The 16,053-nt window shown below is 43.8% G+C and overlaps 1 protein-coding gene across 1 annotated transcript in view; it reads left to right on the plus strand.

Moving 5' to 3' along the window:
- Nucleotides 1-16,053, plus strand: part of Srbd1 (S1 RNA binding domain 1) — a 174,979-nt gene that overhangs the window by 94,836 nt on the left and 64,090 nt on the right. The window contains exon 16 of the mRNA XM_032908732.1: nt 5,078-5,160. Within this exon, the coding sequence (XP_032764623.1) occupies nt 5,078-5,160 (83 nt within the window). The remainder of the gene's footprint in view (nt 1-5,077; nt 5,161-16,053) is intronic.

Here is a 16,053-nt window from a genome sequence, read left to right on the forward strand (position 1 = left end):
TTGATATACAAGGAGGCCACAGTGTGCTTTGCCCCTTCTGCATGTCATGGTTGGTTTTGTTTTATTTTGTTTTGTTTTCCCTTTCTTCCATTCTGTAATCCATTCTGTCCTCACCAGAAGCCAAACAGATGAGGCCAATCAATCTTAGGCTTTCTAACTCTAAAACCGAGAACTGAATTTAAATGAGCCTCTTTTTACAATTAATGACCCACTGTCAGCTATTTTGCTATAGCAACTGAAAACAGACTGACATAAATCCTGTATTAATTGGCTGTGTTAGAATATAACAGAATCATAACATTTTAGAAGCGTTAAAGCATATCTGAAATGACCTTCGTACAGACATCTCCTTATCAGCTTATTGAAAACAGTTGTTTCTCTACTAAATGGTTGTATCTCCTATAGTAAATACATTGCATGAGACCATTCAAATTGGACTGATAGAACTTGTAGATTTCATCCTTCCCCTTATTTCTGAAATTCTAAAAAAAAAAAAAAAAGGAAGAAACATGAGTGAAAAGAAACAAGGACAAAAAGAAAAATGAGAAGCGAGAACACAGCAACAAGTTTTGAAACCTGAAGCTAGCTGGATGTGCAGCCAGTGAGCCAACCAGCCCAGCCCAGGTCGATAAGAGAGCTCAAGTGTGGCCAGCAGCACTTGTTACAGCAGCCAGGCTGGACACAGTCCAGGTCCAGCAGCAGATGATAAAGAAAGAAAATACATTCCCACAGACTGGGATATTATACAGCCGTAAAAAGGCCGAAGTGCTAATACATGCACACCATGAGTGAAACTCGAAAACATTAAGTTGTGTGTAAGGAGCCAGTCACAGAAAATGGCATTCTGTGCAATGGCACTGGTAGGAAGCCTTAGAATAGGCAGATCTGTAGGGAGAAGCAAGCAGCTGTGCTTGTCAGGTACGAGGGAGAGGTGGCCATAGGGTGACTGATCAGTGCATTCCGGATTTTCTCTTGATGTGATGAATTGAACATTTGAGAACTTGGTTAGAGTTGGTTAGAGTAGCCACACAGTGTGAGTATAGTAAGTTGCACTGAGTTTGTGCTTTATTTAAAATGCCTACCTACTGTAATAAATTTCACTTCACCCTGATGGCAGCAGCAGACATCTGCTTTTATACAGTGTGACTGCTTCTTTCTATCTTTGTGTGAGATTAGAGTGGTCATCTCTGCCGCTAGGGAGGAGTGTGTTCTCAGAACCTTAGAGCAGAGCTGAGCTTTCATCAGATGCTTGGCTGACAGACGCCTCAGGATCAGGCCTGCCAGAACAAGGTCCCAACCCCTCGCCTTTGGGTAAACTAGAGGGTGATCATAGGTTCCCTGCTGTAAGAAAGCCCTGTATTAAAGACTTTGTCAAAAGACAGGGACAAAGAGGTTGCTTGGAGGAAATAGAAATGATACAGATGAGAGAATGAAAAGTCCAATTTCTCAGGATAATCAAAACATTTCCATCACTCGAGGGTGTGTGTGTGTCACACAGATACATCACCTTCATCTTAAACCAGGTCTCGGCACCTCGCAACTTGTGTTCCTTCTGCTGCAGCGTCCCCAGCAGCTCCAGGGCTGGCTGAGAGATGGAAGAAACATCATCTGTGAATTGTAACAAACTCCTTGGCTGGGTAGCTACCACCATCATCGCAGTCAAGCTGTAGAGACAGTTTGTCAGGTTTCATAATTGTCAGCTTCTTGTTCAGAATAGAGTTATTTACAGAAGGTCAGGATTGCAGTCTCCTTGCACTGAGTATTCAGATTATGAAGAGATTGATTTCCTGTGTCCCTCTGTCCCGTGGGTCTCTATGCTGTGATAAAGCACATGGTCCTCTGTGCTCCCTCTGTCCCATGGGTCTCTATGCCGTGATAAAGCACGTGGTCCTCTGTGCTCCCTCTGTCCCGTAGGTCTCTATGCCGTGATAAAGCACGTGGTCCTCCGTGCTCCCTCTGTCCCGTGGGTCTCTATGCTGTGATAAAGCACGTGGTCCTCCGTGTTCCCTCTGTCCCTGGGTCTCTATGCCGTGATAAAGCATGTGGTCCTCCGTGCTCCCTCTGTCCCGTGGGTCTCTATGCCATGATAAAGCACGTGGTCCTCCGTGCTCCCTCTGTCCCGTGGGTCTCTATGCCTATGCTGTCCCGTGTCTCTATGCCGTGATAAAGCACGTGGTCCTCCGTGCTCCCTCTGTCCCGTGGGTCTCTATGCCGTGATAAAGCACGTGGTCCTCCGTGCTCCCTCTGTCCCGTAGGTCTCTATGCCGTGATAAAGCACGTGGTCCTCCGTGCTCCCTCTGTCCCGTAGGTCTCTATGCCGTGATATAGCACGTGGTCCTCCGTGCTCCCTCTGTCCCGTGGGTCTCTATGCCGTGATAAAGCACGTGGTCCTCCGTGCTCCCTCTGTCCCGTAGGTCTCTATGCCGTGATAAAGCACGTGGTCCTCTGTGCTCCCTCTGTCCCGTGGGTCTCTATGCCGTGATATAGCACGTGGTCCTCCGTGCCCCTCTGTCGTGGGTCTCTATGCCCGTGATAAAGCCACGTGGTCTCCGTGCTCCCTCTGTCCCGTGGGTCTCTATGCCGTGATAAAGCACGTGGTCCTCTGTGGGGAGGAGGGCTTTATGTGGCTCACAGGTACAGTCCATCATCATCAGAAGCCAAGGCAGGAACCTGGAGGCTAGAGCCGGTGCAGAGGCCATGGAGGAGAGCTGCCTTCTGGCTTGCTCCCCCTGGCTTCCTCAGTCTGCTTTCTTACAGAACCCAGGACCACCCAGGAAAGTGATAACATGAGATGTGTGTTAGATTTAAAAAGAAATACTTGTCTTAGGTAGTGGTTTATTGCTGTGAGGAGACATCATGACCACAACAACTCTTATAAAAGGAACCATTTAACTGGGGCTTGCTTCTGGCTCAGAGGCACCGTCCATCATCATCACGGCTGGAAGCACGTGCAGGCACACATGGTGCTGAGAGGCAGCTGAGACTTCTACATCCAGAGCAACAGGCAGCAGGAAGAGAGACAACCTCTGGGCCTGCACGGGCGTCTGAAGCCCCAAAGCTCATCCCTAGTGACGTACTTCCTCCCGCAAGACCACACCTCCCAATAAATGCCACGCTGTAGGAACGGATGGGAACAGTTTTCATTCAAACCATCACAACATTGTGTTTAATACTATTAAATAAGAAGACAAAGTTTGAAGATCACTGCTTACTGGAGTCTTGGGGGCAATAATTTGGCTTGTTCTATAAATTTTAGGAATTTAAATATTTCTTAGAAAATGAAAGTTCCAAAACCTAGAACCTGTTGCATCCTTAGGACATAAGATCTATTATGAAGGGAGAAGAAATGTTTCTCTCAAGGCTGCTGAGGGTTTTGATGAAGACATCCTTTTTAGGACGGAGTGCTCCATTGTTTCTCATTGTCTGCACATTGTTCAGTTGGGGGTGTCTTTGTTAGTTCCTGTCTACTGCAAAAGGAAGCTATGGGTAGAGGAGTATGTCATTAGGAGTCATTTTATTGCTATGTTCTTTTGGCAGAATAACAGTAGTGGGGTCCCCCAGGGCCCATCACCTATCTAGTTTCAGATTCTTAGTCATTTCAGCAGTTTCAAGTATGGGATCGATGTCATGGAGTAGGCTTTAAATTCAAAGGTAAAGTGGTTGGTTATTCTCATCACACTTATGCCACCCTTACCCAAAGTCACTGTCACATTAATACCACCATGACACGATGTCACCATTACACTCATGCCACCATGATATGGTCACGCTTATGTACCATTACAGGATGGTGCCATGACGCTAGTATATCTTGCAGCCAGGTCTCTGTTTTAGGTTGCTGGGCTTGTAGCTAAGAGATACGATGATTATCTTTCTCGTCTAGTAGCATGCAGGGTACCTACCAGTACCATGAGCATTAGCTTCTAGCTAGACATAACTAGAATGTCTGCATATAAGATGACATATGTAAGTGTAGCTTTCAGTGATAGGATCTTCCCATCAAGTTGTGGAGAGTAACCAATAGCCTTGGCAATCGCCTGTGATATTTGCAGTTTCCATGGGGCCCCTTTGACCAATAATGCAGCAAGGTATAACACAATTCTGGCACTGGATGTCATATTTGGTGGCATGTCTTGTGAGGCACTGTCTCATTTGGCTACTCCATTTAGACTCCTTTCTTATATGTACGATGTATTTTAGGAAGCTTCTACAGTAGCAGTTTCCATACTTCCAGGTTTCTTGATCCCAAATTGTAATGGTGAAGAAAGGTTGTGATCAAAGCCAGTAGGTAGATTCTAGAACATACTCTGTTTGCTCTACAGTCACATTTAAAGCTCCCAAGTGTATTTACTTGCCAGCATAACCTGGTTGCCTTTATATAATACTCTACATCTACTCATCATTACCATGTTCTAGTTTTATTAAGAATATTAGATGTGTCATATTGATACCAATGAAAGATTATTTGAAAGAAATCTCTCTATACTCTTTAAAGCTTGAGGCACTCTACCTATACCTTATTAAAAGAATGAACAGATAATGGTGTGAGTTTAGGAGCAAGATGTTTTATTTATTTCTCTGAATCTGTAGCCGTTTCCATGTATGTCTTAATGCCTGGGAGTCTTAGTCAGGGGTGGTGGCTCATGTCTGTAATCACAGCACTCAGGAGGTTGAGACAGGAGGATTATCAGGGCTACATAGTAAGTTTCAGGCCAACCAAGGCCACAGAAGACCTCATCTCAAAAATAATAAATAATGCCTGGCGCGAACACACACACACACACACACAGAGAGAGAGAGAGAGAGTGAGAGAGATAGAGAGAGAGAGAGAGAGAGAGAGAGAGAGAGAGAGAGAGAGAGAGAGAGAGAGAATATTAAGTCTGAAATCTTGCATTCATTCCTTCTTGCATGGAAAAAGAAGAACTTTGAATATTAATTAAATTGTTGTGTCTTTGGAGGTGGGCGCTAGTGGGATAGATAGGCTTGAGTGTTTGTATCATGAGGAACCAACCTAAGCAATTGTCCGAGTACTGCTTTTCACATTAAACCATACTTATTTTCTGATTCTGTTTTTCAGTTTCCATAGCAAGGCGTGTTCAAGATCCATTAGCTGAGCTAGTGAAATTTGACCCGAAGCACATTGGAGTTGGAATGTATCAGGTAAAGCAATGTGGATCGTTTAATTTTGAAACCCATCAATACAAAGACTCTGCGTAAACCTGACCCTGACAATGTATTTATCCATTACTGGGAGTAGATTTCCATTTTCAAAGCCTATGCAGTCGATAGGAAGGTAGTGAAGAGTTTCAAGCTTTCAGGGAAAGAGAGATTCCTTCTTGCTTTTTCTTGTCTTAAGTTTTTAAAGTGGCTCTAGACAGATCTGAATACTTTGAAAACCTTAGTCCAGACTCGATGCTGCATAACATTAGGTTCAGCTAGGCACTTGATTTGGAGACGTCGTCTTTTCAACTCCATTGTCAAAAATGGAAGAAGCGGGACCACTGGACCATGTGACTCTTTGTTTAAACCAGAATGAACTCAGTTGGTACTGGTCTCCCAGGAATCTCTGGTATTTACTGTGACCTTTTCTGCATTCATTTGTATTTGGTCATTATTAGTTTTACCCAGAGTCGTCTAAAGTCTTGAAGTTGTTGATCCATTGTCATCACCGTGGTGGTTTTTGCCGGTACTGTCTTTTCACTTCTTGAGGTTGTATGCATGCCCTGAATGATTGCAGATAGCAATGAACCTTGGCAAAGGACACTCTTTGTACATAAAGTGTGTGGGACATGGAGTCCAAAAGATTTCTCCTTGTTGGAGAAATTCTTTCCTAAATTGTGCATGTGATATTCACTTGAACTTCTAACTACTCATGAGGCTGAAGCAAGATGGTTCCTTGAGTTCCTAAGTTTGAACCCAGCCTGGCCAATGAGCAAGACTGTGTTCCTCCCTACCCCTAAGTGGGCCTTGTTGCTGCTATTGTTGTCATTGCTGTTGGTGTATAGTTTGCTTTTCGATAGTGGGGTTTACCGTAGTTTAGACTCCCTGGAAATCATCATGTAGCCCAGGATGGCCTCAAAATCATTGAAATCCTCCTGTCTCAGTCTCTTAGTGCTGGAGATAGAGACAACCCTGGCAGGAAAGTGCTTTTTAGATCTGAAGTACAGTATTTTCCACTCTAATTTTCATGGGGTTGAGTGGTGCTGCATTAGACTTTTTTCTAAAGAAGTATTAAGTCAGGGCATTTGCGTTACCAGAAATGGGAGAAACTCCAGAAATCATTCAGCTCTCCCTCATCATTGACAGTAAAACAACACCAAAATGCTGTGCCCTAGAAGGCAGAGTTTGGATTGATATGTCACGTGCACTGGTTCTCAGCTGAGACTCTGCATTTTCTGTTAGTGGTGGAGAACTACCTACGTCTGCAGTCTTGTGAAGGTAATGACTGGGCTTAGTGGTGTCTTTACATTGCTGGTACACACTGCTGTGTGTCTGTACATACATTTCCAGAGAGGTTGATAAGGAGAAAAGGTGTGAGGTAGTTTTGTGGGTGACATCGTCTAACAGACTAGAGTCCAGATGAATGAAGGAAGAAAGGCATGCTTCTCCCTGCTTCCTGGCCTCCGTGAATGGTAGACCACATTGCTCTACCATTCTCTCCCTGTCAAGCAATGAAATATCTAAAACCCTGGGCCAAATGAGTCTTTCTTCCCTGAAATAGTTTGCTCAGGTGTTTTGTCACAGTGATAGAAGTCTGACTAAACAGGATCAAAGATAGGAAGCAAGAACAGAAGCATTGTGGGAAACAACCACGAAGCCACAGCTCCACATACAAGTCATTTGTTAACACAGAGGGGTGAAGCCAGGTGATGGGTTAGGGAGATTATTTGCCATAAATTCACATGTATTGTATGACAATTATATATTTACTGTTAAGAATTTAGATTTTTTTTCCTGGTTGGTTTGTATATATTCACATGGTGTTTATTTGAAATATTTACATAAATGTATAAAGAGCCTGTCCATAGCGTGGCTTCATTGATAACGCAGGGTTTGAGCCACACACACTTGCAAGTTCTCATTATTCCAGGCACTGGGATGATTGACTAAGAACTCGGTGCATCCATGGTAGCACAGCCCTATCTCAAAACAAACAAAATCAGGTTTCTTAAGGAAGATCTATTAACATGAGAAATTATTTTTGAAATGATCTGTTTAAATTACACAAAGCTGTTAATATAGAAATAAACTGAATCTCAAAATGTAGCTATGAATTTCTGTTACAGAAGACAGCATCTAGCAGGCTGAACATGATGAAATTTTTAAATTTTCTTTGATCTTCAAATTTCCTATAATGAATATATATTCTGAAATTTTATTATAATTATATATTTATTTATATCCGAGCCTGTGGACCATTCAATATTAATTCTTCATACAATACAACCATAATGGGACTGACTTTCCTTTTAGTTGGATCCCCTTTGTGACTTTGATATAAATTTCATCCTGACTTAAAACATTGTTGACTGAGAGAATGAAAGGCGTTTAAAGTAGAGTTAGATGAAATAGTAGAGACTACAGTATAACTTCAATGGAAACTCAAGTGCTTCTGGCTTAATAGCAGCTAAAATCCTTTCGGCAGTGCTCCAGTTCTTGTCTGAGAAAATGGGGAGAGCTGATTTTAAAAACACATGCCCGTCGTTATTTCTGGAGAGCGAGGCAGCCAGTGTGGTTGACTGACAGCATATCCCTGATCGACCCCTGAAGATGTTGCTGCAAAGTGGCTTGGTGTTGCTCCCAAAAAAACACTCTGGGGTGAAAAAAGCAGGATGACGCAGGACTGCCTGCGTTGGACGCTGTGGGATGTGACGATGAAGGTTTCACTTGGCCTTTTGGGGCCATGCGTTTAGGTGATGGGCTTGCTGGTTCTTATGTCTTCTTGGGACTGTGTTCTCACGCTTCCCTCTCATCAGCACCTGCACATGCTCAAGAGTCTGCCAGTCACATAGTAAAGACTCAGACACCCCGCTCTTCCCACTCCGTGCCTCTCTGTGAGAGCATTTGCTGAGGTTACAGAGTGAGGTGGTGGGCCTTAGTGTCTGTATACACAGCCCTCAGTGCTGGGATAACAGGAGTCACTGTAAAGGGAAACGCCTGCCAGGACCTGACACGCAGCAGCTGGCATTTTCTCCTCTCCTCCACCATGGAGTAAATCCCTCATCAAACAGACGTAGATCAGAACCAATCCGAAGGCAACTCTTCTGTTGAACGTGCTGGGTGGGTGGAGCCCTCCCCGCAGCCTTCGAGGGGTAAAGGCGTGGTTAGATATAAAGGTGAGACTGCCTGTCTTTTTGTGTCCTTTGCTTAGAGCTTCTAAAACACATTTGAGCTGCTGTAGAGTGAGACTCTGAGATGCCCATAGTTATTTGGGGACTTGCCTAGGTCAGCACTATCATCTTTCGGGTCCTCACTAAGGCAAAGGTGAGACAGAAGATATTCCAAATGAGGAATGGACTCCATCAGACTGGACTGCAGACAAGTTTTCCTGATTAGTAATTGGTGTCGGAAGGCCCAGCTTGCTGAGGCAGGGCCACCACTGGGCAGGTGACCCTGGGCTCGTTCTGTAAGAACGCAGACTCAGTAAGCCATGAGGAGCAAGCCAGTAAACAGCATTCCTCCATGGTCTCTGCTTCACCTCCTGCCTCCAGGAGCCTGCCTTGCTTCCCTAATAATGGACGTAACTTCTAAGCCAAATAAACACTCCCGTTCTCCAGTTGCTTTTGGTCATGGCCTTTATGACAGCGACAGAAACCTAAGCAAGTGGGTAAATTTCCTGCCAAAATGATTCTGCAGTCTCATCCCTTAACCGAGTAGCACACAGGCTGTGTATTGAATCTCTGCTTCCAGAGTTCCCAGCCATTCAGAGAGCCTGTAATTCAGAGGTTTCTTCGTCTATAATTTAACAGAATGTAAACAAGAAACCAACCATGGCAAATGCTGCAGACTAAACTCAGATGGTAGATTTGTTAATTATTACTGAGATTATCAGCTTTAAAACTCTCCTGAATAGTTTTCTCACACCTGCTTATATTAAGCTTTCTACATTAAATATTAGCCTCACTTTTCCCAGACAGTGTGCACGTGCCCAATGCCCTGGTGTGGACGGTTGCTATTATTAAAGACCCTCTTTCAAGTAACGCACTGACGTAATAGTCACATAGCTAATTTCTCTCTCTGTTCTTGCTTCCCCTTTGCATGTCATTAGCTGCAGTAGTGAGACCAGAATTATGTCACTTTCTACTTCATGTCTTCTGGTTTTTATATACTAACACTTAAATCCATGATGAGATATAGAATTTTAAGATATTTAGTGTTTAAAAGTTAGTTAACATAAGCATTAAAATACTTACACATTGCATTAAAAGGTGACCATTAAAAGGGAAAGATTACACTTCATTTGAATCTAAAATATTCTCTGGGTCAGAACACATTAGACAGGCCACATACAGGGAGAACACTGGTGATCCTGCCCATTCCTCACAGGAGTGTAGATCAGCGCAGCCTCTGGAGAGCAGTCAGAAATCAGTGAAGTTGGAGGTGGAGACACCAACCCAGCAGTTCTGTTGCTAGGAGTACAGAGCCTAGAAAATCACCTCATTTTGATGCAAGGAGTTGGGGACAAGAAGTTTCTGGAGAAACAGTGAAGATGTACAAACGTGTGTCCTTTGTCGGGAAAACAGGAAGAAAAACTAGTGTGATGTACACTGTTCACTATTATATGCACCTCACAGGAGGTAATTGGGAGGGGAGAGAGGTGAAGTGTACACAGGCGCAAGAGCAGACAGCAAGGCCCCTTCCAACTCACCAACAGCACAGCTGCTTCAGGCTACATGTGCATAAAGATGTAATAGCAAGCTCAGCTGTACAAGACAACAGCTGCCTCTTCCACTGTGCCGTACTCTAAAGCACTTGTTAAATATTTTATACTCTTAAAAATATGCAGGAAGTTGGGTCAAATACTAAACATGCCCTAACTTGGGAACATTGTCTTTCAGGTGGTTTTTAATTTCTCATATGTTTGTATCTAAATGTGTGAGAGTTGAGGATTTTTTATAAAATCTGAAAAAGTAAAAAAGAAAAAAGTTTTATTTTGGGCTGGAGAGATGGCTCAGCGGTTAAGAGCACCCGACTGCTCTTCCAGAGGTCATGAGTTCAATTCCCAGCAACCACATGGTGGCTCACAACCATCTGTAAAGAGATCTGATGCCCCCTTCTGGTGTATCTGAAGACAGCTACAGTGTACTTACATATAATAAATAAATAAATCTTAAAAAAAAAAAAAAAAAAGTTTTATTTTAGGTTCTGTTTGTTTTCATAATGCTAATCCAGGTATTTCTCTTTGAGACCTAATCTTGTACAAACTTCAATAGTCTTAGTACTTGCTTTGATACTGAAGAAAATGTTTACCTCATAAACACAATCTGTACATTTTATGTTAGTTATCATTTCTCTCGCTTCCTTGGTAACAGCAGAGATTGTGCTCAGACAGACTGTTGGATTCTAATGTTCATAACAGGACTGCTGATGACAGCTTCAGACCGGCTGGCATCTGTGTCTCACGACACACCCCGCAGGGTCCCCTCTCTTACTCCAGAATGGTCTGAATTAGACATGTTAAGGTTGAGCAGGAAAGCTTACAAAAGGAAAATAACCCAGTTTAGACCATGTTCCTTAGAGATTTCACCTTGCTTGGTCTGGTTTGGGCCTCACAGAACAACTATCTTTTGTGATTAGTATCTAAGCCATGTAGGAGACCAGAAGCTGCTCAGTATTGCCACAGAACTGGTTTAAAGTGCACACTCCTGTGTCCTCTCAAGGCCTACAGAATAAGAAATTTGGAGGAAGAGCCTTCCAGCCTGTTTTGCCAGCTCAGGTTTAATAGCCCTGGTCTCTAATGCTTTTCATCTTGAATATGCTATCTGCCCCTGTGGAGGTGTTAAAGTCCACATTCTACTTCAGTTGATCGGTGGTGGTCAATGAGATTCTCTTTCTAGAAAGAACCCAGATTATATAGCAAGACATCACACTCAAAACCTCCCAGGCCTCACCAAGAGTTACTCAGTCAGACTAGGGTTTTCATAAGACTTCTAGCGTCTTAAATGTCTATTATGGTGTCTGTGATGTAGCAGGATATTCAGAGAGTCTAGTCAGGGAGTCCAACATTGAGGAAGCAAACATCAGCATTGTATGAAACACCACAGAGAGAAAGTGGGACAAAACTTTGGATAGACCTTTCCTATTTCATGTTTAAAGTGGAAGGAAGGAGAAATAGGGAAGGCTTTACTGATGAGTATCACATTCACAGAACAGAAGAAAGTCCGCTTCAGTGTTGTTGAGAAGGAGACCACGGATAGCAGTTGTACAGAAGTAAGGGCCTTCAATGGTTTTTACCAAAATAAACTGATATTGGAAAGGGTACATATTATTAACCCGATTAAAATTTGTGCAGTGAGAACCTCATTAATATGTACATTTTATGCATTGGCAAATGCATTTCAAAATATAAGATATATAGAGGAAAAGTCAATCATTTCAGTAACAAAAAATGATTTGACTAGACTGACAGAAGAAAAATCAGCAGTGGATCAGGGATTCACTGAATGAGAAGAGAACGCAGTAGAGACAGAGTCACAGATCTTAAAGAAGCTCAGAACTAGAATATTTTAAGTTGTGAATTGGAGAAGGGAAAAGTTGGAGGTTGGAGAGGGGGTAAGCTGAGTATGTGAGGAGACACAGTCACAGGAGGAATAGCATAAGCCAGGTAATGGATGTGAAGAGTTCAAGATGCTCATGGGTGTGGCTGATAAGAGAGATTGAGCCTAGGGCTGGACACATGCTAGGCAAATATCCTAACACTGAGTTGTATCCACAGCCATTCACACACACACACACACACACACACACACACACACACACACACACACACACACACACACACACACACACACACACACACACAAGCACACACACACATACACACACACACACATATTAATGAAACTCCATTCACAAAATATATCTTGAAAAATCCTCTGGTATTCCTCTAGTCTTACATTTTGATTCTTAGAATTTTTTTATGTTCAATTTACAAATTAGTTCAGCTCTTTGGCTACAGAAGTGCTTAAACCATTTTCCATCAGAATGTTTACTGCCACGTGGGTGTGGGGGTAGACAAGGGTGTGGGTGTGAAGGCGCCTCAACTGTAGTAGCACTTTCATCCTGAGTACGGACATTCATTCCACTGGATACTTTCCTTTAATGTTTGCCACTTTGCCCAGCTTTCATGTAATAATTCTTTATTTAACACTTATTTTATTTATTTTATGTATATAACTACATTGTCGCTGTCCTCAGACACACCAGAAGAGGGCATCGGATCCCATTACAGATGGTTGTGAGCCACCATGTGGTTGCTGGGAATTGAACTCAGGACCTCTGGAAGAGCAGTCAGTGCTCTTAACCGCTGAGCCGTCTCTCCAGCCCCCTCCACTGAATACTTACAGTAGACTCCTAAGATGACATAGCCTCCCCGTGCCCCACTTTAGTAACTTACATTGGGCATATACTTTTGTTCAGTCTTATGTTAAGACCTTAGGAATCTGAAGAGGTTTTGTTTCGAGTACATACTGCATGCTCTCACACTGATACAGTTTCTGATTTTGAGCTTTATTGTTTTTTTCCCTACTGGAGACTGCAAGCCTTTGGGTTTAGTTAGGGGTCCGACCATATGAACGTTTTGCTTACATGCTCTAAATGTGATTTGTCCCAAAGCTGACTACAGCCACATCCATAACAATGCTTTATGTCCAGTACATGGAAACAGTACTAATTAACTCTGTAAGAAAGTAATCTTTCTTTACTAAATCTGTTGCTTATCCAGGAATCTGACTTCAGAAGATTTTCTATAACATTGTTTTCCTAGAATGAATTTCAGTTAAAATGAGCAGTTGAAAATTGTGGGTACAAAGGAGGCCCTGACTGTGTGAAATCCTGAGTGAACCCATGCTGTTGCCATGAGCTGTGCTGTATCAAGGTCCCTCACCTCAGACCCATGGGAAGATGGAAGAAGGCACAGAGGAAAATGGCAAAATATCCCCTTCTGGTCCAAGTGTGGATGTTGTGTGTGTGTGCAGGAAATGTCCACCATAGCTTCCCACCCTACCAGATGGTTACAGATTGAAGCCTTATCCCAGCACAACTAGACAGACCTGTCTCCTTGACCCAGCTGTGTACCCTGTTTGTCTGTATGTAACAGCGGTTGTCAGCTCTGTCCAGTAATCTCATCTCTATGTGCATGTCTGTATAATAAACATGCTAAGCTCCAAGATTCTGAGGCTTGTCCATCTATTCCCAACTTTTTGTTTCTCTCTCTCTCTCTCTCTCTCTCTCTCTCTCTCTCTCTCTCTCTCTCTCTCTCTCTGTGTGTGTGTGTGTGTGTGTGTGTGTGTGTGTGTGTGTGTCTTTTCTTCATTCCTCTCATCGCTCCCAATTGGGACAAATCCCTGGGCCCAGTAAGGGATCTGTGGAAAAGTTATAATAGGTGTGCTTTTTCCCTGTTGTTTGTTAGCCACTGAGCGTCTGCCTGAGACAGGAAAGAACCAGCGTGCACCGCCTGCCTCCTCTGCTTTCTTTTGTCTTAAAGAATAACCGAGGAAGGAAGGGTTGCTGCTCTTGACAGAACTACAGTCCACACACCTCTCTCCACTTGTCTCTCCTCTAAACTGTGTGTTTGTCTCCATGGCAGAGATTTTTACCAAGTCAGAGGGGAGGAATGCTGTTACAGTGTCAGAAATCAGTGAATCTCTTTCTATGAACTTTTACCTAATACATTTGATCAGAAATTCCTCCATTCCAGTGGCATTCATCAGAATAGGACCTTTCCTTTAGGCAAAACTGTCTAAAGAAGTCGGTTGACTCTCCTGATTCATCTTTGATATAAGCCTTAAGAAAGTTCTCATGTTAGACCTCATATTAGTTAGATACGGACAGACAGTATATGCAGTACAGTGCTTTAAGATTACTCTAAGGATGTTCAGTTTGAGTATTTATATAGATATTCTGTTTTGCTGAATTTAGAGATACAATTATGTCTGGATTATTGGCACAACCTGGAGAATCTTAGATGCAATTTTTAACTTTGGCAGAAAAAACTGTCTGTAATATAATAATATTCACATTAGGGGAAAGGAGTTGAGAGGCTGGTGGTATAGTGGTATCCATGCCTCATATGTGGAATATCCTGAATTCAATTCCCGGCACCACAAAGGGATAGTTGAAAACCCTAGTACTAAAAGATTATATGGGGTTGGGGATTGAACTCAGTGGTAGAGCACTTGCCTAGCAAATGCAAGGCCCTGGGTTCGGTCCCCAGCTCTGAAAAAAAAAAAGAAAAAAAAAAGATTATATAGTTGTGCTAGTTAATTAGTGACCTAGAAAAGAAAGAAAATTTGTAAATATTAAAAGCACCATTTTGTCCTGGGCATTTAAAGCTGTATTTTTAATTTATGGTATCTATTATGTTGAGGAATATGGATCCTGACTTCATGTGTGTGTGTGGAGTGCCATAGTCATGTCTTTAACAGGAGACCGTTGATTGCAATGCTCATGGGAGTCTGTTGCACTTGTCCACGGACAGGAGTCATCAGGAGCAGAGTGAGTGGCAGCTCTTATCAAACCCATGCTCCCATGGGAAGGACTCAGGTGTGGAGGGAGGGGCTGCTGAACCATGAACCCTGTATCTGCAAAGTAATGCTAATGGGATGTGCTGCAACAGAGCGGGCCATGCTGAGTTAGAGTGAGCTCTGGCCATGCTGAGTTAGTGTGAACTCTGGCCATGCTGAGTTAGAGTGAGCTCTGGCCATGCTGAGTTAGTGTGAGCTCAGGGCCATGCTGAGTTAGAGTGAGCTCTGGCCATGCTGAGTTAGAGTGAGCTCTGGCCATGCTGAGTTAGTGTGAGCTCAGGGCCATGCTGAGTTAGTGTGATCTCAGGCCATGCTGAGTTAGAGTGAGCTCTGGCCATGCTGAGTTAGTGTGAGCTCAGGCCATGCTGAGTTAGTGTGAGCTCTGGCCATGCTGAGTTAGAGTGAGCTCAGGGCCATGCTGAGTTAGAGTGAGCTCAGGGCCATGCTGAGTTAGAGTGAGCTCAGGGCCATGCTGAGTTAGAGTGAGCTCAGGGCCATGCTGAGTTAGAGTGAGCTCTGGCCATGCTGAGTTAGTGTGAGCCATGCTGAGTTAGAGTGAGCTCTGGCCATGCTGAGTTAGTGTGAGCTCAGGCCATGCTGAGTTAGTGTGAGCTCAGGCCATGCTGAGTTAGTGTGAGCTCGGGCCATGCTGAGTTAGAGTGAGCTCTGGCCATGCTGAGTTAGTGTGAGCTCGGGCCATGCTGAGTTAGAGTGAGCTCAGGGCCATGCTGAGTTAGAGTGAGCTCAGGCCATGCTGAGTTAGTGTGAGCTCAGGGCCATGCTGAGTTAGAGTGAGCTCTGGCCATGCTGAGTTAGAGTGAGCTCAGGGCCATGCTGAGTTAGAGTGAGCTCTGGCCATGCTGAGTTAAGTGAGCTCAGGCCATGCTGAGTTAGAGTGAGCTCAGGGCCATGCTGAGTTAGTGTGAGCTCAGGCCATGCTGAGTTAGAGTGAGCTCAGGGCCATGCTGAGTTAGAGTGAGCTCAGGCCATGCTGAGTTAGTGTGAGCTCAGGGCCATGCTGAGTTAGTGTGAGCTCTGGCCATGCTGAGTTAGTGTGAGCTCAGGGCCATGCTGAGTTAGATGTGAGCTCAGGGCCATGCTGAGTTAGAGTGAGCTCAGGGCCATGCTGAGTTAGTGTGAGCTCAGGGCCATGCTGAGTTAGAGTGAGCTCGGGCCATGCTGAGTGTGAGCTCGGGCCATGCTGAGTTAGTGTGAGCTCAGGGCCATGCTGAGTTAGAGTGAGCTCGGGCCATGCTGAGTTAGTGTGAGCTCAGGCCATGCTGAGTTAGAGTGAGCTCTGGCCATGCTG

The sequence above is a fragment of the Rattus rattus genome, chromosome 7, assembly GCF_011064425.1.
Source record: "Rattus rattus isolate New Zealand chromosome 7, Rrattus_CSIRO_v1, whole genome shotgun sequence".
Taxonomy (NCBI): Eukaryota; Metazoa; Chordata; class Mammalia; order Rodentia; family Muridae; genus Rattus; species Rattus rattus.